General features: G+C 35.0%; 1 protein-coding gene across 1 annotated transcript in view; it reads right to left on the bottom strand.

The window, feature by feature from the left end:
* The window catches only part of LRP1B (LDL receptor related protein 1B), a gene marked incomplete at both ends in the record, with an annotated part of 709,648 nt that overhangs the window by 174,951 nt on the left and 510,744 nt on the right, over positions 1–23,953 (bottom strand). The window contains 4 exons of the mRNA XM_084264363.1: positions 5,293–5,424; positions 6,672–6,797; positions 8,978–9,118; positions 21,609–21,758. Coding sequence (XP_084120489.1) covers positions 5,293–5,424; positions 6,672–6,797; positions 8,978–9,118; positions 21,609–21,758 — 549 coding nt within the window. The remainder of the gene's footprint in view (positions 1–5,292; positions 5,425–6,671; positions 6,798–8,977; positions 9,119–21,608; positions 21,759–23,953) is intronic.

Here is a 23,953-nt window from a genome sequence, read left to right as displayed (position 1 = left end):
ATATATAAAAAAAAATAGAACCAAGCAGTTTGCTATGCTCAAGAAGCCTAGACACACCACCTCTCAGTATGGCAAATTGTATTTGGAAGAAATGGGATACAATAAAACAAATGAAAAATTCTGACTTCAAGCATCCCAGACAGTTTGATAATCACACACTGGAATCATCTATTTTGCTAGTTATTTCCAATCAGCGTGAAAATTACTCAGATCTTAATACTAACTGCACTAAGATACTGGTCCATGGTTGTGTTCAGCTGTATGACAAATATCCTTCAGGAGGATAGGAGATACACAGAATTACTACAAAGCTTGATCTGAAAGTATACGGTTAATATTTTTTTCCTGGTATGTTTACCAACTGGGTAAACCATTCTACAAGTCAAATTTATGTATTTCATATTATAGTTTAATTAATCTCCATAAAAATAAACCATTTTGTATTCATACTATGATCATTTAATTCAGCCACGTGAATGATCCACGTAACAGCCAAGAAGCTCAGTTATTTCACTTCCATGCATATAGTACAACTGGCTTTGCAGTGCTGTTTTCCCACACAAAATACTTTTAAATGACTATTTCTTTAAAAAGTGTTTTTCAGTAATCAAAAAATTTATTAAACAACTGAATTACCTGGATTTGCTTCTGGATAAACATATGTAAAAGAGATAACCTACTGGGGGTGGTGTGGTGGTGGCGGAACTTCTCTTTAAAATATATGATTACACATGACCACTAAACCAAATCTAAATTACATCCTGTGATATGCTGTATTTTTGGGCACAGCTTTGCTTTGTTAATGATCAAAAGTTTCCTTCCAATAAAATATACCTGACCTGAGTATGAACAGGTAGAAAGGTATGTACATGCATAAAAAAGGAGAGTAAAACATACAAAGAATAGAGATATGCAGATGTAATTTTGGAGATGTAAAAATACTTCCCAATAATAATGGAAAACAATTTTTCAAGACAAATATTACAGGAAACACTATTTTTAACATCAGTCAAATTGGATTTGTATTTAATTGGTAGTGTTCCTGTAAAATGATCAGAATTTTAAAGCAGAATGAATCTGATATACAAACAAAAAGTATGGAAGAAGTTTTGGGACTGAAACTAATCAGGGAAACTGAAGTAATATTTGCTATGTTGGAGGAAGTTCACAAAGCACATGCAGTTCATTGCTTCTAGAAAGTATCCTTAAAAGGAAATGGGAACAGCTTGAGTACGCAAAGATAATAATTACCCAACCATGCACTGATATTAAACCTCAGCTAACACATAATTTCCTTAAAATTCTCATATTCTTTTACAGTCCTACGCCTTACTTGCCTACATTTTGTCTCCCAAGTTAAAACTTCATTAAACAGAGCTGTAAAATGCATTGACTATGACATTTGATATAATTACTCAAAGATGCTCCAAAGGGAAAAAAAAATAAAAATCTATTTTTACCTGAAGCACTGTTAAAGGTTATAGCAATGCAAAACTTTTCACTCACTATGTTTTATACATTACTTAGGATATTATCTTTTTATTTTCAGGTACTTCAGGGTAGCATAAGAAAAGAGAAATACACAAACCCCTTGTGCTCTACAGGGTGAAAACACCCAGGGAATTAATTTCCATTAAACTAATCAAAGATCCCTCTGGGTTTTCAATACACATAATACCAAAACATTTGCTGAGCTTCAGTTTGCACTTGGATAGATGGTATGATCCAAATGACAAACCCCTCTCATTATATAGAGACAGTAATTTCTGTGGTTTCCTCTCTGCTAATATTCAAAGTATCTTAGTAAAATACAACATTCTCAGAAGGGGTAAACTCCTGAAGACCCATGCCATGCAAAACAAGCTACCAAGGACTGGTTTTTATTGCATTGTAGACTGTTCACTTAGAAAAGTGGACGACATTTTCACAGATCTGTATGTCAATGCTGTCTCCATCAGGTAGCACTGCTAGTATTATAATTGCATGAACCTGTCTCATTTTCCCAATTACTCTGAAAAATAGCAGAGATGGAAACAAAAACTCCCTTCAGCATCTGGTTCTTGAAGTTGGTTCTGGCTCTGGACAGATGGTAGGAAGGCCTATACTCAATCTGGAGCCTTCACTACCTATTTATCTATTCTATTGCTGGAATCTGAAGAAAAAAGAATTACTACCTGGAAATGAGAGTCACTACAAAATCGCAAACAACTGTCTGCAACTTAGCAAAATGCTTGTAGAAGCTGTGTAAAGTGGTGAGAGCATTAGTTACCATGGCCCCCTATTTACTCCTACAGTCCACAGACTGGTTATTATTAAACACTGACATTTAATTCCCTTCAGTGATTTAGTATTTTGTCAATAAAATCTGCTAAGTCAAAATTCAACATAAAAAATATTTGTTGAGTACTACCCATTTTTCCAGACCTTGTCTGCTTAGTCTGTAAATGGTCAAACTGCAAAACAGAGTACAAGCTATTCTCCTCCTACCCATTCACACCGGTACATACACCACAGATACAAATACCCGGAGTACTGGAAAGAGCCGGTAATATGGATAAGAGTGGGACAGAAAAAGGATACAAAGACAGGGAAAAATGTGTGACAGAATGCCTCTGGGTTTCCAGCTTCCACTCAGTTCAGTGAAACTCAGTGAGGGATGGTGAAGAATTTACATTTCACAGAAGCAAAATCTTGCAAAACTTAATCTATTCCTGAGATGAACTATGCCAGAACTAAAAGAGTCTCAGCAATAACACTGTATTTTAACAAAAAAAATATCAATGATTTTAACTATTACTCAACCTTTATGAAGGCTTTTTGGAAATATTAATGTAACCAACCATTCTGCATTGTTGTATTTTAAAGAGATAAATACTACTAGCCACTAAGCAGTTTGTGCCAGTAGGAGTGTGTCCTGATCAATGGGATTGCTTTCTTTGAGACATAGTTCTACCCATCAATTTGTAGGTGATTACTGCAAAAAGCCATGACGTTCTCATTTGTTCAATACTTAGAATGCCCCTGATGTCTTAAATTCAGCAATGTTCCTCTGCCGTGCACATTCTCCTCCAACCAAACCAAGCTGCAGTAGAAAGCATCTCCCACCATGTAAGATAATGATTTAAACAAATACAAAACAGATACTTAAAAAAAAAAAAGTATGGTAGGCTTCCTGGAATAATGTCAAGAGATAAAAACAATGGGCATTTTCCTGACATACTGTGAATAAGTCTTTGCCAGCAGGGAAGAATCAATGACATTCTCTTTACCAATACAGAAATGAAAGGCTGCTAGGATCACATTCTGTTTTAAAAATCCATGCCTTAAATAACACTGGCAACCCCACTCCCCAGCAACCTCTAAAAAAGTCCAAAGGTCAAAACTACTCTTACAGTCCTTTAATGAAAAATAAGAAGTATCAATGCGTAGAGAGAAAAAAAGGTGCATTTCTTTTCCAGCCCTCTCATGTCTGCCAAAAATACCATGTAAGTTTTTGAACTGTGATATGCTGTACTACTAGAATATGTATTTTAGCCAGTTGGAATACCTAAACATTACTGAGAGTAGATCAGAAAGTGGGAATGTTGTTTCACAAATAAGAATGAAATGCAAGCAATGGTCATTAAGTGAAAAAAACAAAGATAAAATCTGGAAGTACATCCACTTGCCTTATGAACCATATTTGACAAACAAATGTTTAAGGAATGAATTTAGAAAATTCAAGGTAAGATATCAAAATGTGAAAAAACAGTTGCTTTTTAAGCTGAAATGCATTTGAGAGTTGTACTGTAACTCTTAATGACATCCCCTTGTGATTTCATGCTACAGAAGATTCATGTTTAGCAATGCATTCCTCACTATCAATTGTATTCATGTTCCCTGTGCTGTAACTAATCATCATACAAATTGGTGAACCTTGCTCACTTTCATCCTTCCTCAAACCTCATTTTTCCAAAAAGCTAAAATTTAGCAAATACATCATAATCTTACAAAATATGATACTGACTAGCCAAGTCCAAACAAAGTTGTCTACAGTAGGAGCTAGTACACCCTGTAAGTACACTATGACAAAAAAAAATATCCCCCAAGGAAAACACCAGATGCAAAATTGCCAATAACATCCCAGTATCAGTATTTTAGAATGAAAACGTCAAATTTCAGATTTCTGTATTACACTTCAGAATATTGTGAAGTTTGCAAGACCCAAAATAAAAAATGGTATTTTTAAAGTTAAATTACTATAACAAAAAATATAAGCCTGGAAAATCCAATTGCCTTGTCTTCATATTCTTTATCAAGAATGTGCACAGCTACCACTTCTGTATCATTCTGTATCTTTCCAGGAGACAATGAAATAATACGTGACAGCCTTTCCTATCTAAGATTTTTATGTCAGTAGACATAGTACAGGTATCTTACACAGGAAAGACACAATGGCAAACAAAAACAGCACGAGAAAGTCAATTTAGAAGGTCAAAGTGCTAATGGGTTAAAGAATAAGGAGACATAAGGTGTTTTCAGGTCACTATTTGGTCACAGATTTCATACTGTCTGTGAACTAACTATAAATTCCTAATTCCTTTGAAGATACTCAGACACCTTTTAGTACCAGTGAGAGATGTACCCAACTGCTTTTCAGAATCTGCTCCTTAATTTCTTTCCACCTTCTCTCGTGTATGCAAAATAGAAACAGTCTAATTTCATCTAAACTAAAACTTGTTTCCTATTTATAAATTACAGTGGAAATGTCAGTAGTGTACCTGTTCTGCAGGATCTTAGAGCATCTACTTGTAAAAGAAACAGATATGGAGTTGGCTTGTCTGCTGCAGTGAGGTGGCTGAGCTTTACTGACCAGAAAGAAAATCATCCCACTTGGCTGTTGAAACCACCTGCTAGGTTCAATACACAGGACTAAGAAAATTCAGTAGAAAAAAAAAGTCATGACAGGAACAAGCTATTTTCTGTGAAAAAAGGTACTAATGTACCTGCTTTCCTATGGTTTTATGACCACTTTCTCTAAAAACACCAGTTCTCTACTCAAGTTCTCAGCGATGTCTGCACTGAATAACAGCATAGTGTTGCTAGTGTAATCAACATATACATAATACAAATTTTTCTGTTATCATAAATAATAAATAGCTAGAAGTTAACACTGTAACGCACAAACAGCTTCCAATTCCTTCAAATATTGTTGTAATTATTTAGAAGATTTGAAGACTGGGAGTTTATTTCAGTTATCAGAATAGTGTATAATACTTAGCATATATGCAATAAAACACAGATAATATTTACCTGCATGGAAGTCTATGCCCACAGCAAATGAAGTTCCAGATAAAGGCATTAAAGCATCCATTTTATCATTTGGATCAAGAGGAATTCCTCTAATTCCTTCATGAACAGAATACATGAGAAATGATTCAATACCTATGGGAAAAATAAAATAACCCATGAGAGAAAAGCAGAGACTTTCTTAATTAACAATATTTGAGGAATTAACAGGCACTAGACATCATTTTCCTGTGCAACTTCATAGTTTTCCAGAATTGTAATTCAGTCTCTTTGAAAAAAGAATTATTATGTTGTATTTGTAATTAAATTCTTAATGCAGTCTGATAAAGAGAAGGGAATCACTGCCCATTTCATGGATCAATGTATCAATTAAGCAATTAGAAATAAAGAAAAACAAAATATAAGGAAATGGGTTTGAATTATGAAAAATTTAAGCATATTTTCAGGGCATATCTGCACTTTCTGTATATATTCAGCAAGAGACAATTCTAAAGAACTTGTGGGAAGCAGGTCTCAAGACTGTAAGTTGCCTTCTGAAGCACGGGATTCATCTCACCTCACTTAGTCACACAAACTTCCCTTACAGACAACAGAGAGAAATACGCAGTTTTAGTGAACAATGCAGTGAATCTAAATGTAAAGAGGGAATATATTTCAACAACATCCACCCCTTTTTACCTTTATCTGCAACTGAAGGTTATAAATATCTGGAGTAGTAATTGTAAAAGTGAAAATGACTGTGTGAAAAATGAATGAAAAGTGTTAAGAATACTATACTTAGTAAATAGAAATGCCACATTTATGTTGCTTACTTCTGCTTCTATGTATACTCTACTAGTAACTAGATGAAGTAGCAGTCCCTCATAGGAATAAATAATATTAAATTTATAGCACTATCAGGTATCCTATCTATAAAGCTGTTGGTGTTATTCAAGCAAAAAGTATGACTTTGGATGTAAGTAATGTTTTGATTTTTTACTGTTCAAATAGACAAAAGATTTGAAAAAAACCCAAACAACAAGGGCAATACAACAGGATGAGATATCCAACCTTTCAGATACTGTAGTTTATATCTAAGTTTAAAGATAAGGTATATCACCTTGAACAAACATGTACTGCTATTATGATGGCTCAGAAGCTCTGGTTTTCTGCCTATCTTTAAAAAAAGGAAGAAAAAAAAAAAGTCAAAATTCCTCTGAGTTTCCACCAAAATCTAAATAAAGATATTAAAAGCTAAATTTCAATCCTGTCCTAACCACAACAGAGATTTCTCTGTGACTCAGTTAATCAAGCACATTAAGATAATTAGCTTAAAATTAATAAGGTTTATTTACTCATTAAAGACTGAAGGTAGTTAAAATAAATATTAAAAGCCATTTTACCTTTACATGCCATGCGGTTCTTTTGAAGGTTGTAGCCTACTGTACACACACATGTCCTGGTGGTTTCTGATGTTGGCAAACAAAGCTGGGAGCATCCACCATTGTTTAACTGACAGGAATTGCTACCTATAACATGGAGGGAGAAGAGAAAAGAGGAAATCAAATTTGTACCATACAATCCTGACCAAAAACGGGTATTGACATAAATTTATTAATATTACTAAAACCAAATTGCCTTCAGCTACCAGCTTTGAAAAATTGAGATATGGATAAAATATTTCAGGTATGCTACTATAATCAAACTCTTCCATGCTCCTGCCTCAGAGTATTTTATCTGTGCACTTAAGAGTAGTGGGTGTTTTACCTCAGAATACTTTTTTTCAACTTGGATTTCTGAAGAATTTTACTTTTTAAAAAGTAAAAACACATGATAAAACTGCATAGCGATGCTGAAATCTCACTGACATTAGTCTAGAAGGCATATCTCATTCTAGACCATGAGCAAATAATTCATCATATAGCATCTGCTGAATGCATGCTTTATTAACCTTGTATCTTCATGAACCACCAAGTGCTTAGTATATTCAAGGTATCAGTGTGATACCAGTGTGATCTCACTGATTTCACAGATCCACACTCCTGTTTCTCGAGTAGAACAATATTGACTTGTTAATAATAGATGAACACAATCAATAAATTTAATAATAAACATTATAGAAGTACAATAAATATATCTCAGCAATCAGAAGTTAAGTCTACTAAGTCATTCAAGGAATTAGTTGATTACAAATTGCCAAGCCCAATAGACACATCACGTCTATTTTGATTCCTAATTCTGAAGTAGAAAGCATTTTATCATCCAAAACCATAGATTATTTTCTAATGATCCAACCGTACAACTGAAAAAGACAGTTGAGGTTTCAAAGTCTCCAGTATTCTCTAAGGGAAAAATTGTAGAGCAAAAAGAAAAACTAGGATCCTAGATTTGTGTACAGAGAAACCTTAAAATGGCCCCACATCACATTTGCTCTCATGTCAGTTTGGTTTAATGAAATTAAAGATGCATAAAAAATTTTACAAAAATTCTTTAAAAAGAAGCGCAAGTGTAAAGCTGAGTCCCATCTACAGAGTTTAATTCTTATATCCAAACCCCTTGCACTGCTCTGTCAAAATACAGATCAGCAAGGTGACATTTCACTGCACAACTTCAGGGCTCTCCTTATGGTTAAAGTTCAATAGTACAAAAAGACAGGACTGTTCCTTTTCTTGACTTTTATTCAATGGCAGGCACATACTAATGCCACAGAGACCAGATATTGCTAACATTTGGGCACTTGTGAGACTATCTGTATGTCTCCATGGTAGGGAATTCAAGCATTTTAAAATAATAGAAGTGTTAGTGAATACCTAAGTTTTTACCACTTACTGTTCCACCACATTTAGAACTAAGGTCAAAACTGGCAAAGCACCTTTGGTGTTTCATAGCTTAGGTTAAATGGCAAGTGTTCCCAGAAGTGCTCAACATGGGATTCAATTAATGTACTCTTGTGCACAGAATACTTATTGTCATCAGGTATCAAGACAACTTAGCTCCATCCTCTGTTCTTTTGGAAGCTTCTCTGCAAAGTGAAATTCTTTCATGTAGATCCCATCCTCATCACTTTCAGTGCAACCATCAACGCTTTGAAAGTAACCAGAATCATAAATACTCTATTTGTAAAAAATCTCCCAAACCTCTTCATCTCTGATCTCCTAATTCATAAAATGTGCCTGGCCCCAAATGACAGTCTGTCATAGCTCTCACTTTGCCAAGGAAATTTTGGCACAAATAGCAATATTCCCCCATTTTTCAGCTGTCTAGCTTCTTTGGTTTCTACCACTCTCACTTTTGTAAATTTAGATGAATTAAGGTATCTTAAATACATAGGTAAGAAAACTAAAAAATTCTCTCATAATACATCACCTACTTAAAGTTTCCATAATTTGAGAGGAGGTTCCCACTGATTTTTTTTTTTTTACTTTTTTTTTTACTATAAATTTTAAACTTAGATTCTGTAACAGTACTACAAACTTCACCATAGTGGAAACTTCAAAAAACAACTGATAAAATATATCAATCAGATATTCTAAATCAATTATCTTATTACATTGAGTAATTTATTGAATAATAAAATACTATAAAATATTTTATCACTGAAGTACAATGAAATACATATTATCGTGTTCTAGCCACGTTTGGAGACTACCATGGGAAAAGACATCATGCACTCTAAATGATGGTTAAACATGCTTAAAATTTAACATACCTTGTTGTGCAGCTTTATCATACACTTTCATATGTACAACACCTGAAGTTTTGTTTCGCAGGACAGTTGGGTTTCTTCCATCTTTTTTGTTACAGGTACCAATCTGAGCTAAGTTCTGGTCTGCCCACCAAAGCTTTTTATCTGTAAAATATTCAAGTTGTAAAAATGAAGAGGATCACTATCAGTTTATGTATGTTTGAAATCTAAGGTGTTAAAATCTTCTGAGGTTAATTCTCAGAACTGTAAGGAAAATGTCCCAAATAATATTTTTTTAATTTTAAAATTAAAATTCCTGCAATTACAATTTGACTTTTTTCTCTTCACATGATAAATTTTTTACACCTTTTTAAGTGGAAAAACTGAATTCCTGATTTATAACTAGAAGTTACAGCATCTTATTCACAGACCATATACTACTACAACACAGGGTTCATTCTCAGACTTTGCCACATCCATTCATTATGTACGTATAGTTGACAGGAACTCTGGTTCTTCTGGTTACTTGAGTGTTTAGAAATTAATAAGCAGGAAAATTAATATATAGATCAAAGTATCTTGTTACTGTCTTAAAGAAAAAATCAGAATTACAACATGAACAGGTAGTATTTTTTTTCAGCTCAGTTTACACAAGAGGGTAGAATAACACAAAAAAATGAGACATGCACATACTAACATCAAACTTCTAGTCATCCTTGTCAATCCAAACATGCAGAATACTTGAACCAGTGTAGAACATGTCAAAAAATTATGACAGAGAATTCTCACTTGATGCACAATTGCAGTATGTGCAACATATTTTTCAAGGGTGGGATTTCAGATGACTTAAGTCATTAAGATTTCATTTAAATTCAGACAGGATTTTAAGTGACATGAGGATAAAAGCACTAAGTTTGGTCACATGACTGTGGCCATATTCGTTACTGTGGAATATAATTTTTCATTTTAAAAGAATGTATGATACAAATGTCAATATTAATGTAAAGATAATCTTCATGACAACTTATACAATAGCTTATGAAGACAAGCAATTCAAAAGAAATCACAAGAAATTGAAAGGTATATATGAGATGTATATTCTCTGCTTCATTTCACTTACATCACTTCAGGAAAATGTTATTTTTGAAGCCCCATTAAAATAATTTAAATATCAATATTAGAGATTGCTTTAGTTTTGTTGAGAAATACATGGCACTTATCAGTGTTACCAGTTTGTAATTCTGAGACTTTGACTCATTACCTGCTGGAATTAATGAAAGAGCCTCTTCAGTTAAAGAGCTTGCAAGTCATTCATTAATTTACCAAAAGCTGGTTAGAAAGCTTCTGTGTCATGGATCATAATTTCTTCAAGGTAATGAAAATTAGTACTTTTCCTCAAGCCAGTATTGGGGTGGTACTCATACCAAATTTTGATTATTTCATGTTTCATACCATCACTTGATATTGTACAGATAGGCTATAAAGTCACAACCACAGAGCAATAAGGAAAATGCAAAGAGGACCTATCAGAGAACACAGCAAGAAGAAATAATGAAAAATGAAGAATATTAAACTTTTGAAAAACCTTCACAGCAGCTCTCACAGAAAATCTGTATTCCCTATTGTAACAGCTTGGAAGACAGAATAGGTTAAAGTGAGGGGAAATTAGAAGAAATCCAGAAATGCCTTTCATTCATTCAGTATTTCTTTATACCCTTACGCATACAAAAGGCCACATTTATTAATTTTACTGTAGCTCTGAAGGATGACATCAAGATCATAGAACTGCTTTCCTCCTGCCAGTGTTCCATTGGACGTGGGGGTGATGGTGGAAAAGCTCTGTAGTTATGGCACCGCTACTCATAAGGGCCATACTGTCAGGGACTACAGTCAAGTGTCATAAATCGGGGTGCTCAAGGCTGTTCACCCTTATATCCATCCTGAGACTACTACAACTTCTGAGCCAGGGTACTCATATCAGCCATGATATGGCTCTTGTGACTTGCCAGGTGCCAAGAGAGAAAAAACTTCAACCTTTCAATTTCACACCTGCAGGCACTGGCACTGTACACTCAAGGTAGAATCATTTGTTTCATGTAACATTTTCTACATAAATACCTTCATAAGGTGGTGGTTCAGTTTAGAGGAAACTAAAGAATGAACTGCAATTGCAGAAGTGTGTTTCTGAAAGGGAAGCAAACTTTTGTCAGAGCCAAAAGAAGAATAAACATAGTAATGATGTGCACTGGCTAATTTTAACAGACTAAGCACTTGAGAACTTAAACTTGCTTCCAAAATAAGAACTCAGCTAACTCATAGTGACTCAATTTTCACAGTGAAGAGCTCCTTACCTAACCAATGCCAAGTCCTTCAGCTGTTTCCCTTATAACATAATCTTTTCATTTTTATCATAATTAATTTCAGCCAGCTTGTTCCCATTATTCATCAGTCTCAATGGTTGCTGGAAGCAAAGCAAATCAGTCCTTTCCTGTCTGGGTGAGACTGAAACAGAGCATACCGAACATACAGAAAACACTTAGCCAATGCTAACTCTTAATGTCATCCTTCAGTCATTGCATAAAAGCATTATTTCATTGAAGAACTTCCTGATGTTCCTAGCTGGAGACAAACAAATCCAATGAAAAGCACTGCCAGCTATGTCTGTCAAATGTAACAGACACAGCAACACCCTGTGTTCTACTTTTCAAAGTGTAGGTATGAGATAGTTACCAAAACCTAGGGGAAGTATTTCAAACCTTAGGAAAAATCAATGCCCAGAACTAACACAACCGTTCTCAAAATACAGATTTCCTTTTGAAGTGAAACCAAGAACACCCATAAACCATGCTTCCTTGATAAACTCAAAAGTCACCCCATGCAAAGTGCTTTCTGACTGAGCCCCAGTATACTGTAAAATAGCAGAATGATTGACTGGTTGAATTCCATCAGTTTGCTGGGAGCCAGATGGCCACGCAGCAGCATGGCTGGCCAGCATATCACTTCATGTGTAGCTCCTGAGTGGCAACAGTCTGGGCTTTGTTTTGACACAGAGAAGGTGGGGAATGGAGTGCAGAGGAAAAAAACGGGGAGAAATTAAGGAATACTTGAAGAAAATGGGGTGTTTGACAGCAAAATGTGGAATTGTGATTGTGGGAAGGCTCTACTAGTGCTTGCAGCAGAGACATCGGTTGTGCATTATAGGAGGAGAGAAACTGCGGTGAGATTTTGGGATGGAAGATGTGGAGTACTGCACTGGAAGTATTATGGAGAGAAGGTTATAGGGAGAAGCTGTTATTAAGATTCAGGAGACATGAAAGCAGTCTTTACCAGTTCCACTTTTGTTTCAACAACTGCTGATTTGACACGACTTCCATAGAAAATCCTAAATTAGAATGCCTAGTTATATATGGAAATTCAACTGACTTACTCCAGAGAAGAAATTTATTTTCACAAGTGAACAAAATTGCTTGTAATGCTAAAAGACATTTTTCATTAAAACCAAATTACAATCAATAGCTAAGAAATCATGAAGAAGAAAAAATAAAGCAAAGCAGGCTCTACCTCCCAATGCATCAGAATATAATTTAAAACAGCTTTGATATTGAACTCAAACTTTATTGAACTAACAGCCCAACATGACACAGAAACCACAGCCAACCTTCTCAATTCAAGTCCTTAACATGTTACTTCTCATTGTCTCTAGAGTGCATACAGCTGTATGATGGGATGGCCTCAGAGTTCCAGGTTGACAGGTTCTGCTCCTTTTCTTATTTTCCTTGAACGCCAGAACACCCTTCCCAAGTCCTTACTCTCTTCACGAGACTTAAACAGCACAATGACCTCCCTTCAAGCTCGTTGGTGGTTATCAGTTTCCCTTGACACAGTCGAGTCAATCATCTTAGTGACTGGCTAACAATCTGTAGCTCACTATTTCAGGAGAGCAGCAATGGATTTTTCTGTTTGGAATTTAAAATTATAGTTCTGAGTAGCCACAGACTATATTTCCTATATTATAAAGAAATCTAAGCGATTTTGTTAGTAAAATTTAATCAACCAAAACATAGTCCTGGTACCAGCCTTGTAGGAAGTCTCAGTAAAGAAACAAGGTTTCATTGGCTTATCTCAGTTACACTGTCTCAGTTAAAGTAGTATAAAGATAAGTGTCAGCCTTTTGGTAAAGGAATAATTTTTAATAAACATAACTGGCTAACTAATACGCTCAGACCTAGATTTCACCAATAATTCCAAGGGTACCACAGTGCAGTTTCCATGTGACTGCTGAATTTAACCATGAAAAGAAAAACAACAGAAAAAGGAAAAGAAATTATAGCAGCAATTTGAATTTAACTTTATCTTCAGTTTGTCACATGTATTTTCAAAGAGGAACAATGTGAATGGTGCTATGTGAACTGTACCACATGTGTAGGTTACTAACAAATTACTGCTTTTCAGTGAGTTACCATTTCACTCATGACTACATTTAAAGTAATTACTAATTACTGTGAAATACAATCTTGTAGCAATGTTCTACATGACAAAGAAAGTATGAACATTTCCTTTTTGTTCTCCAAATGGTTATGTATCTTTTAAACATCTTAAATGAAATAATTAAATGGGGCAAGTATGTATAATTGCAAGTTTAACCTCATCAGCATTTTCATTTCAGACAGGAAAAAAATTATTGCTATGGATGAACCAGAAGGGAAACCCTTGATCAAAAAGACTTTTAAACTTTGGGAACACTGCCTTTCCAACAAATATTGTGTATTAACTTAATTTCTAGTTAATTTTCTTTTCAGTTAAATGAATAGTTGCCTATGCTGCAGTTTTAATATTTAAAGAATTAATTTATAGAGGCAGACAGTTGAGTCTGAAAGCATGATGGAAGCTGCAGATCTGAAAAATAACTTCCATTGCAGGGACTGTAAAAAGTTACTGCACAAAAGAAAATAAACTCTGAAAATTTAAAGGGGAAAAAAGTATTTACCCAGCAGTCTTCACAGCAGATGATGAAAGAACAAACTATATAATGAAAATATTCTGAATATGAAGACTTGGAGACACAGATGGAACTATCTATCACACCGTGCATCCAAAGGTGCTAGAAATGACTGAGTAAAACCATCATCCTCTGATATCAGTCGGTTAAATTAGTGTGCATCTGATGATTCATTTATCAGACAATCCTTAGCACAAGGAATACCTATGCTCCATTTTGATGGTGTGAATTCTAACAGAAAGATGGATATGAAATAAAAAAGTAAAAGTGACTATGAGAGATAATCTGTAGGTGAAAGGATGGAATTTGACGTTTGTTTGTTTGTTTGTTTGTTTTTCCTGTGAAATTATGACCCACAATAATGATGTATGTGTCCTAGAGGTTTAGGCTAAATTTTCCAATGAAATGATTGCATGCAAAGAAATTATTTCAGTCTTCAAATCCTCTATCTGACCATATCAGTCCAACCAGAATGGCCCATTAAATAGTTTTGGTAAGGACTACTGTCTTGTGCAATGAATACTACAACTTACTGCTTTACATATCCAAACTAACCCATAAAATATTTAAGACTGGGTATGGGAAGGAAGAAGTTTTGGTGTTTAGCATCACTTCAAAGAATTCTTTAGTATTTTGTGCAAAAACTCGTGCTAGGCTGTGGTATCAACAGCCTCCTAAAACTGCTAACTTGCCTGTGGCTTTAGGGAACAGAAACAAACAGAACCCCGAAATAACCAACTTGCATATTTTTAATCAAGAAGCTCAATTACCAATAACTACCTACCCCACAGTTTCCTGTCTCCCCTTTAGTATTAGTATTAAGCCAAACCATGTCTACATCACCAACTGAATGTTCCATCACGCGCCTCTTGCTTACTGAGCTACAAAACGAGACTGATTCTGCTGCCCTATATATTCAAGAGTATCTAGACAATTTTGATCAATGATATCATATGCGTGAGATCACAGAGTTCTTTCCCTCCCTCCATAACACAAGAAATGAGAATCATCACAGTGTGAACTCATCATTAGTGCTTAAAGTACCTGACTAAACACTCTTGCATGGTCTCCTTTGCCATCTGTACTCTTAAAAATAACAAATCACAACACATCACCAGTAAATACTCAAAATACACTTCAAAATTATTCTTTTAGCTTCCTCTTCCACCTGGATAAATATTTAATTAAAAATGTCACTTAAAAAACCTTATTGACCTAGTATTTATTCTCCTTTTATATGGAGGCTTTGCATGGTGCACTACAAGTCTTAGGAGGAGATACGGATACAGTACAGGGAGTTAGATGAGAAACACAACCTGCAAATTTGACAGGTGGAGCTCATGCATATCCTGGCAATTCAGATCTATTAAAAATGAAAAATAACAAACCACAGAAACAACACAAAACAAAAGAACAACCAAACCCAAAATGAAACAGAAGAAACAAAACACCAAAAAAAATCAACCAAGAGACAAATTCTGGAGTACAGACATCTTGAAGACAAAGCTCTCATGACTACCTGCCAAAAAAATGACCTGGGCACAGCTGGCCAGATATGTCCTAAAATGTAAAGAATACAGGATTTAATTGTTCAGAAACTGCTGGGTGGCCTATATAGACCATAACAGAGTGTCACACCAAAATACCCCCAACATGTTCCAAAGCTTTTTTTGACCATAGTTCTAAGCAGAATTGTGGACAGTTTCTCTCTCTGTTATCTCTCTGTACAGAACTCATCTGTGATTTCTAGTATTAAAATGAATTAATCCTTTTGTGTATTCAATTTAAGATGTACTAGATGATTTTACAAAACCACTTGACTTTAGCATAAAGACAACTTGCTTTTACAAACCAGGGAAGAAATAACCCTATTTGAAACCTTTAAATATCAAATGATTTATTTGCTTGATTATACTAACAGGAATATCGTTCAAACCCTAATTACAATCTTGTCACTGAAGCCAGGTAATATTATACATTAAAATTGTTGTATTTATCCATTTTGTTGGGTAACTAGCATTAAGCACAGCAACGTATTGAGGAACAGCAATTTCAAATGTCAAAAATTGCTACATGAGCATTGTGGACAGTCCTTTGGAGATTTCAAGCAGTACTCTGAATGCAAATTTTGATGGGCCATTAGTTTTCATTAATGGTGGTTTGAGTATTTATGGAAGACAACTATGTACTGTACTTAGAACTGGGCAAATTGCCTAGATATATTTCATATATTAATGCTAATGTAATGAATGGTGTTACGGCAATTAGAAGACTGATGACTTGGAAAATTAAGGTGTATGTATTTGAAGTTTCCTGATCTAAGCAGCCTCTTTCACTTGGCAACTACATCCAGCAAAGTCACAGTTCCTACTGTTTGACTTACTAGTAATACATTCTGGTGTTATTTTTGAAACTTTATTCAGGATAAAACAGAAATCAAATAACCAGTATATCTTTAACCACATGATGAAAGTAAATTGCACCATGAATATACTTTGGTGATATCAACTCATGTTTTCTGTCTAAAAATGAAATACTGTCATTGTTGCTGTCTATTTTGATTGTCTGATAATACACCTTGATGGCTGTATTACATACAGTTTGTGTTTGAAAGACAGTGTTCTGGTATCTGCACTCCCATTGAAAAGCTATTCTGTATGTCTGATTTTGTCGTATTGCTGATTGAATTTTTAACAACATGAATTTCAAGAGAAGCAGCACTTATACAGAGAATTGTTCACTACAGGAAGTTACTCTTTTATACTAGTAAACAACAACTAGAAAATGCCACTACTTAGCATCATGGAATATTTCCTTTGAGGTTTCTACCTGTATTAAAACAAATCTGCAATGCACAATACATTTTATTCTCATTATACCATTTACATCATATTGCTATTTTGTAGGGAAATGAGATTAATTTTGCCTAATCTGTATTTCAGTGAGAAGCCAATACAAAATGCAACTGAATACCTCTGCCGAAACTGCTGAGAGAAGCCTTCAATATCTTTTTCTTCTCAGCGACAAACTTACAGTAACTAATCAATACTTTTCTACCAATGTTTAGTTTATGATTCAGAGCCACTCAAGAAAGAATAGGCCAGTTTGGAAATACATCAGATGTTGCTGCAAGTTCTTTTGTAATCCAAATTTTGCAATACAACTCTGCTCACAAATCCAGAAATGCATATAATTCTCACCAATAAGGTAAATTTCCAACTGGTTTCAGTGACAATCAAAGATCCATTTTCATTAAGTAACTTCATCACACAGAATGCCAAATATGTCTGTATGATTTGATTACACTCAGACACTTTCTACCAGGAAAACTGCTAAAATCACGTGCTGAAAATGATACATTAAACTGAAACATTAACACAAGCATAGGAAGCATTTCCTTAATGTTGAAAATGTTCTACTGTGTAAGAAAATTAGAGATTCTCTTACATGGAACAACCTGAGTTTCCAAACCAGTGGATATATTTGTTATCAACTTGTAAGTGGTGTCAGTAGTAGGTGTTGAAAATTATGCTGGGCATAGTGTGCTGTGAATTAGATACGCTTCTAGAGGACCAGAAGGAACTTCAGAGGTCTTTGAATGTAATAAAATGAACAGTTAGCATGGTAGCAGAAGAAAATTACCACTGGAGAAATGTGAGACAATAAACAGTGGGAGGTACTAAGGCATTCACATGTATTTTTGACTGAAAAATTAAATATTACTGATATTGCATGCACTGCCATTTCACACAGAGTGTGCATTTGAAGAAAAACTGAGAAAAAAAGCAAATGTGACTTCAGCATGGCTTTATAATGTCTTTGTAGCACCCAACAGCAAAAGTATATTTTTGTGGGCATTGATAAAAATAGTAATTTTGTATGTATTCAAATGCTTTCAAATGGAATATAATTTTCATCCCATCTATATCATGCTCAAAATGATGCAGCAAAAGCACCAAAAGAAGATGAATTTTGGAGCTCAGCATATGGAAAAAGATAGATGAATCACACTACTAAGTAGAAAACCAATAAATGAAGGAACCAAAATAAAGATGTGCATTATATAACTTGTTTCTATTTCCCTTAAGAATAAACTCAGGAGTCATTTCGGGACCAACATATTTGCTAACATACTTCTTTCCCATCTTATCATTACCTTCTATATGCTCTCACTAAAGGATGTAACAGCAGGAGAATGTTAAACAGAGCCTAGAAAGGACTAAACCCCAGTAAACATCTGAAACAGTAAAGCTAACTTCCAATCAATTTACACCAGCTAAATTGCCACACTAAAAAAGAGGGATTAAAAGCAATGAAGTACAAACAGTGAGGAGATTGAGGAGGGATAGTAAAGAGGAGCAGCATTCGTCATTGCCTGGTGAAGCTCTGAACTACTCCACAATCTACATTAAAAAGCAACCTAACACATTACTGACTTAACCAGTGTTATGCACTGAGTTTGTATCACAGTACATAAGCACGGAGTGTCTAACTGCTTCTCACTCCTTCTCCCACATTAAATTAGCAGAATCCAAGATCAAGATAACACAGAGATATCAGAACAGCACAGAGATTACCAAAGCAAGAAAGAGGTCAGACCTGGACCAAGCCTCTATCTGTCATTAGTTTCTTACAGCTCTGAAAAATCTTCTGGGATGTAAACTAGAAGATACAGGAAAAAAAACATTCAAAACTGTCAGAAGATCTGTTATTTTTCTGTGCAAAAGACTGTCCAGACAGAGCATGGAAGAGACTAACTCTCCACTCAGGCTACTGGATTATCCTTGGGTGTCTCTGGGAGCTTGTGCTTTCTGACAAAAAGATTCTGACAGCTGGGAAAGATCTAGTAAAGAGTTGCCTCACAAACAGACAAAAAATAAAGATAAAAATGAGAAGCAAGGAGGACTGAGGTGTTAGTACACATCACTGGTATAGTAAATTTATTTCAAATTTAGCAAGGTTTCTGACAATCCTTTCTCCACCTGTGTACCCAACCCTTAGTGGGAGATATAGGGGCATGGGAACTAGAGCTAATCACATTGCCCTGTCCCATCAATCCATCAGAGTAGCCTACACCATTTCCTTAGTTTTACCTCTTCAGACCAATAATGGTTCTGATGATCAACAGCAACTGACCAATATATGACCTGGTGAGACTGCTGTACAAAAGGAGTCTCAAAATACCCAACTTGATCCCCTCTTTCTGCCCCAGTAGAAACATAACCCAGCAATATGACATGATTGTATATTTAAAATAAAGAAACAAAAAAATGCAAGCTGCCCAGAGTACCACTTTCACCTGGGGAGACACTAAATGCAAACAACACAAAAATGCAAACAATAGAAAAAAAAGAGACCTACAGGACTCTGCAGCACTGAGTGGAACCTAAATGTCACAGAAGTTGAGTTTGGGCACAGACATCAAATCTGTTTTCTTTTCAGTCACTGATGAATTCAAATAGTAAAAAAAACCTTAGCTGAGTATATACACAGAGAAGAAACATTTCAGCTAGTGGTTTTTTATGTGTTTACTGTACTTTTAAATAAAAACAGTCAAGAAAATTTATGAAATCTATAAAAAATGATGCAATAAACACTGCAATTACAGTGCTTCACCTGATAAAACTTCCTATTAAACTTGTAGGAGAACACATCAACAAGGGTACTAAATTTTCACACACTACCATGTTAAATCTTGTATTAGGAAAAATATTAGTTGTTCTTTATTTATTAGTTATGATCATTTATCAATTATAGGTGTCTTCTCTTGCTTCGTATCACATTGGATTTTCTGTCCTGATCCATTCTACATGCAGGAAAGCCTGACTGCAAGAAGCTGACATAAAGCCACCAGCACTGCAGGAAAATTGATAGCATTTATGTTGCTACAATATGTTCCACAGTACAAAAACATACAGGAGAAATGAATACAGAAACTTTGCTTGTTTTTCAATCAGCACTATAGTAATGTTTATAAAACTGTATTTGTTTGTACTTTTCTCCAACAGATTTATAGACAGAATCATACTGCAATGTCATACTGCAATTTGTTACAACTATGGCTCCAAAACAAAAACAAAACCCCAAAGCAAAACAAACAGGAAAACCCAAACAGCTTGTATGTTTGGTTTACCCATTTTGAGCAGGAAGAACGGTCACTGCCTATAAGTACAAAGCATTCCAATCTAGGACTATTAGATGGATACATATGTTTAATAACTATGCAGCAGAAACTCTCACATCTCCACACCTGCAGAAATTCAACTGCTTTCATGCCAACAAGCATGAAATGCTCATCTTTAAATGATAGCTATATACTCTTTATTCAATATCCCAGATGGATCATCATTGCTGTAGCTTCTGAGAATCAGATGAAAGCTTGATGCCACAGACATCTCAGTATGAACAAATACTCTTTATAACATCTCATATTCAGGACTTTGGACAGCTCCCTAAAGTAAAGGTCATCTATTCATTCTATTTCTAGCCACAATCAAATCAAGAGAAGACAATTATTAACAAAACTTGCTTTCATTTATGAGTGCACATATAAAAGAATTCTCTCTCCCAACAGATTTTGGAAGCACTCAGAGTTCAATAATAACCAAATACACGTATATTAAAACTATTTTAGCAGCTAACATCTTAAAATATGACAATTTACAAAGTTTTGGGAGTTCATTTAGAATAACATTCACAAGCACATCAACTATATGTACATCATATAATTAATCAATCAAAATACTTCAATACAAAGACTCTGGAAGTTGATGAGTCAACTATCCCAACTAAAGTCTAATATTAACTGAAGGTTTTTTTGAACATCCAAGATAAATATAAATACTTTTTAACTTAACCAGAACAAAGGTGAGAAAAGCACTTGGAGGAAATGTTTAAAGCTTCAGACTTAACTCTAGAATAATATGAATCACTAGTTCTGAGTCAGACTGTATTTTCTTAATGCAGTGTATCCAACCTCCAGCAAAGGCCAAGAGCAGATAGTGAATATGAGGAACAGTCAATTTAAAGCAATATTATCAGAATATTCAACAATCTATAACTTCCTGGGGTTCTTTTTAGGAACTTTGCCTTATATTACTATTCATATTTTTTTTTGTCATTTACATATTTTTAATATTCTAAACATTTCTAATAGGCAAAGTATAATAACAGTACAAGGGGGGTTTTTCAACCAATTGAATACACATACTATTAGGAGACATCTGCAAATCCAAATCATCAATCATAACCCAAAGGCGTCTTGACAAAGTACAAGCCAATCCCCCAAGCTAGGGCTATTCTGAACTAAGGGAGTAGAAACAAGCGAGCATCAGAAGAAATAAGTCATACAGAGTTCTCTTTCATAAGGAGCATAACATACCTCCTTCCAACATGCTTTACAAGTAACTATACCAAATCTAAGCCAGTCTGTTAACTTCATCCTATGTATATATATGTGAGGTGATGTTTAGAAACATGTAATAGAGATTATAAACTGCCTGTTAAATGAAATATAGAAATGCTTTTCACAAGCAAAACAGTCTCACTGGTGAATATACTCTATGTATTATTTGCATTAAAACAACAAGAACTTCTCCATGTTTTTGATATTTCATTACTAATTAGCTTCCCATTATTTAAAAACTATGGACTTACCCATAATGGTTAAAGCTGTGGCTTTTGTTAAGTCTTCTTTCATTGACTCTATTATTTCAAGATTACCACCATCCAAGTTGCATCTATTTATGGTTCCATTTCCTGAACTAATCCAGTAAAGTTTGTTCTCTCCGTAATCTATCGATAAACCTGTAATTAACATACACAACTTTAACTGGGGCTTGAATATACAGTTAGTGTTTTCATAATACAAGTCTATTTAAGAAATAAGCACACATACATTTATGTTAAATATCCACTTAAATTTAAAAAAAAAAAACTAAACAAAAAACAATTGAGGAAACCAAACTTGGTCCTGTGTGACAAAAAACCCACATGTATTTCATGCTTTTAAAAATTTCCTGCCTTTTGTTTGTCCCTGTGTCTACAGAAATCAATCAGTGACTGATCAATGAAAGAGTATCATTACCTGGCAACGAACAATTACTTGAATAAACTGAGGTCCTAAGCAAGGTCATTAACTACGAGTAAATGAGAACCAGAAGCCATCATTTATGTTCTAAAATTATTAATACATAAATCCTTACTTTTTGTGATTCAGAACTATAAAAAGGCTGTTCACTCCCTAAATGCACAGCCTTCTGCTTAGAATGCCAAAATACCAAAACATAATACTAGTTTTCAATGCATTTATAGTATTAGTTTTAACTTTTCTTCATAATGAAAAGACTTCAGGACCAGTTCTTTGGATTTAGAATCAAGAGAATGGTAGAAATATAATAATAATTAAAAAAACCCCTCACAACTTACACAATAACCTACTAAACAAAGCATGTTTTCTGGAAGAATAAAGAACTAAGAGACAATGTATTTCAGACTCTAAAAACATTCAAGTAATTTCAGGTGGAGATCTTCCACAGTGAGCTACACCTGGCATGGTGACAATACATGCCAAAATAATTTGCTCTGCTACTAGACTTTTCCCAGAATTCATGTTAGGTATACAGCAGCAAGTTGCCAAAACCTACTGTATTTCACTCCATGGGTCAACCTCCTGATATTGTACAGTATTTTCTTCTTCCATCCTGCAAACTGCTTCTCTGTGGAGAGCCAGATCTATTTTCAAAACCCTGACAAGGAGAAAGCAGCACCATGTGCTGCAGTACTTACAGCTGGCACCATGCCGCTACTTCTTCACGCACATTTGACATAGCAGGCCAAAGGGTGTCTGCTTTCTGGGCTTTTCAAAAACAGCTTTCCAGCTCCTTTGCTGGTAGTGATATCTTTTTCTCCTCCAGAAGAGAAACAACTACCAAGCTTGAGAGAGGATAAGGGTACCAAGTAGATGCTTCAGAAGAGACTGACCTTGCAGCATCTCTCTGCACATCCATGTTCTCATGCTTGTACATAAAGCATAGCTCAAAGTGAAAAGTGCCATAGACCCTGGAGATGAGCAGCACTTGCAGTACTTAAGCCTAGTACAGGAACCTTCCCCAGGAATATGAATGAACCTTGCTATGGGTTACAAAGGTAATACTCAAGTATAAAGGTCTCCTTACTCTGAGATGGAGAACATTTGGTATTCCCTGTAACTCCTGACTGCTACCCGTTGGTGCAGTGCTGATTTCACCTAGACAGATCTATTTGTGGGGTTGCTGTGAATACAATCTACACAGCAATCATGAAATTTCCTTGTCAGTTTTTCTATGTCTTCAGCTATTAAACTGGTGTTTCTACATATTCCAATTCCACAGCAGCAACTGACAACAATAACACTCTCATCTCTTCCTAACCAAGTGTACTACATTTTTCTTCCCAGAGTATTCTTCACTTATTACCAAGCTTTATGAAAGCGTAGTATTTATAATGGAGGCAGAGTGTGTTTATACAGATTCTTTCAGGAACTGTGTTGTTTCCACTAATTAAAATAGGTGACTTACTAGCCCAAGCATCACAGACATCCATGATGCATTCTAGTGTGGGTGACTGGCTTGCACCTAATGTCCTAGCTGCCAATGCCAACTTGAACATGTGATTTATAGAAAAGAAGGATCTAGTGACTAAGCAGCCAACTGATGACAATGTTGTGTGCCCACTGGAACACTGAATGGAAAGCACTGGTTCTTAACTGACTACAAATACCTGTTTCCTATTAATACTGCATGTTTTGGTCTTCAGAAAACTGAAAGGAAGAGAAGATATCCATTGAAGACTCTTCAGAGTGCTTTCAAGCACCCAGAATGAGAATTGCTAGTGTTCATCAGGGTTACCTCATAGAACTCTTTTGAGTAAAGCATGTAAAAGAAAATACACTGATAGAACTGTGACCTGCTCCAACATGTCTCCTTTCTGCACATACATCTTATTGGAACACCTTAGAGACC

The sequence above is a fragment of the Gallinula chloropus genome (assembly GCF_964237585.1).
Source record: "Gallinula chloropus genome assembly, chromosome: 5".
NCBI lineage: Eukaryota > Metazoa > Chordata > Aves > Gruiformes > Rallidae > Gallinula > Gallinula chloropus.
The sequence above is the reverse complement of the archived record's forward strand: the minus strand, read 5'-3'. Positions and strand labels throughout refer to the sequence as shown.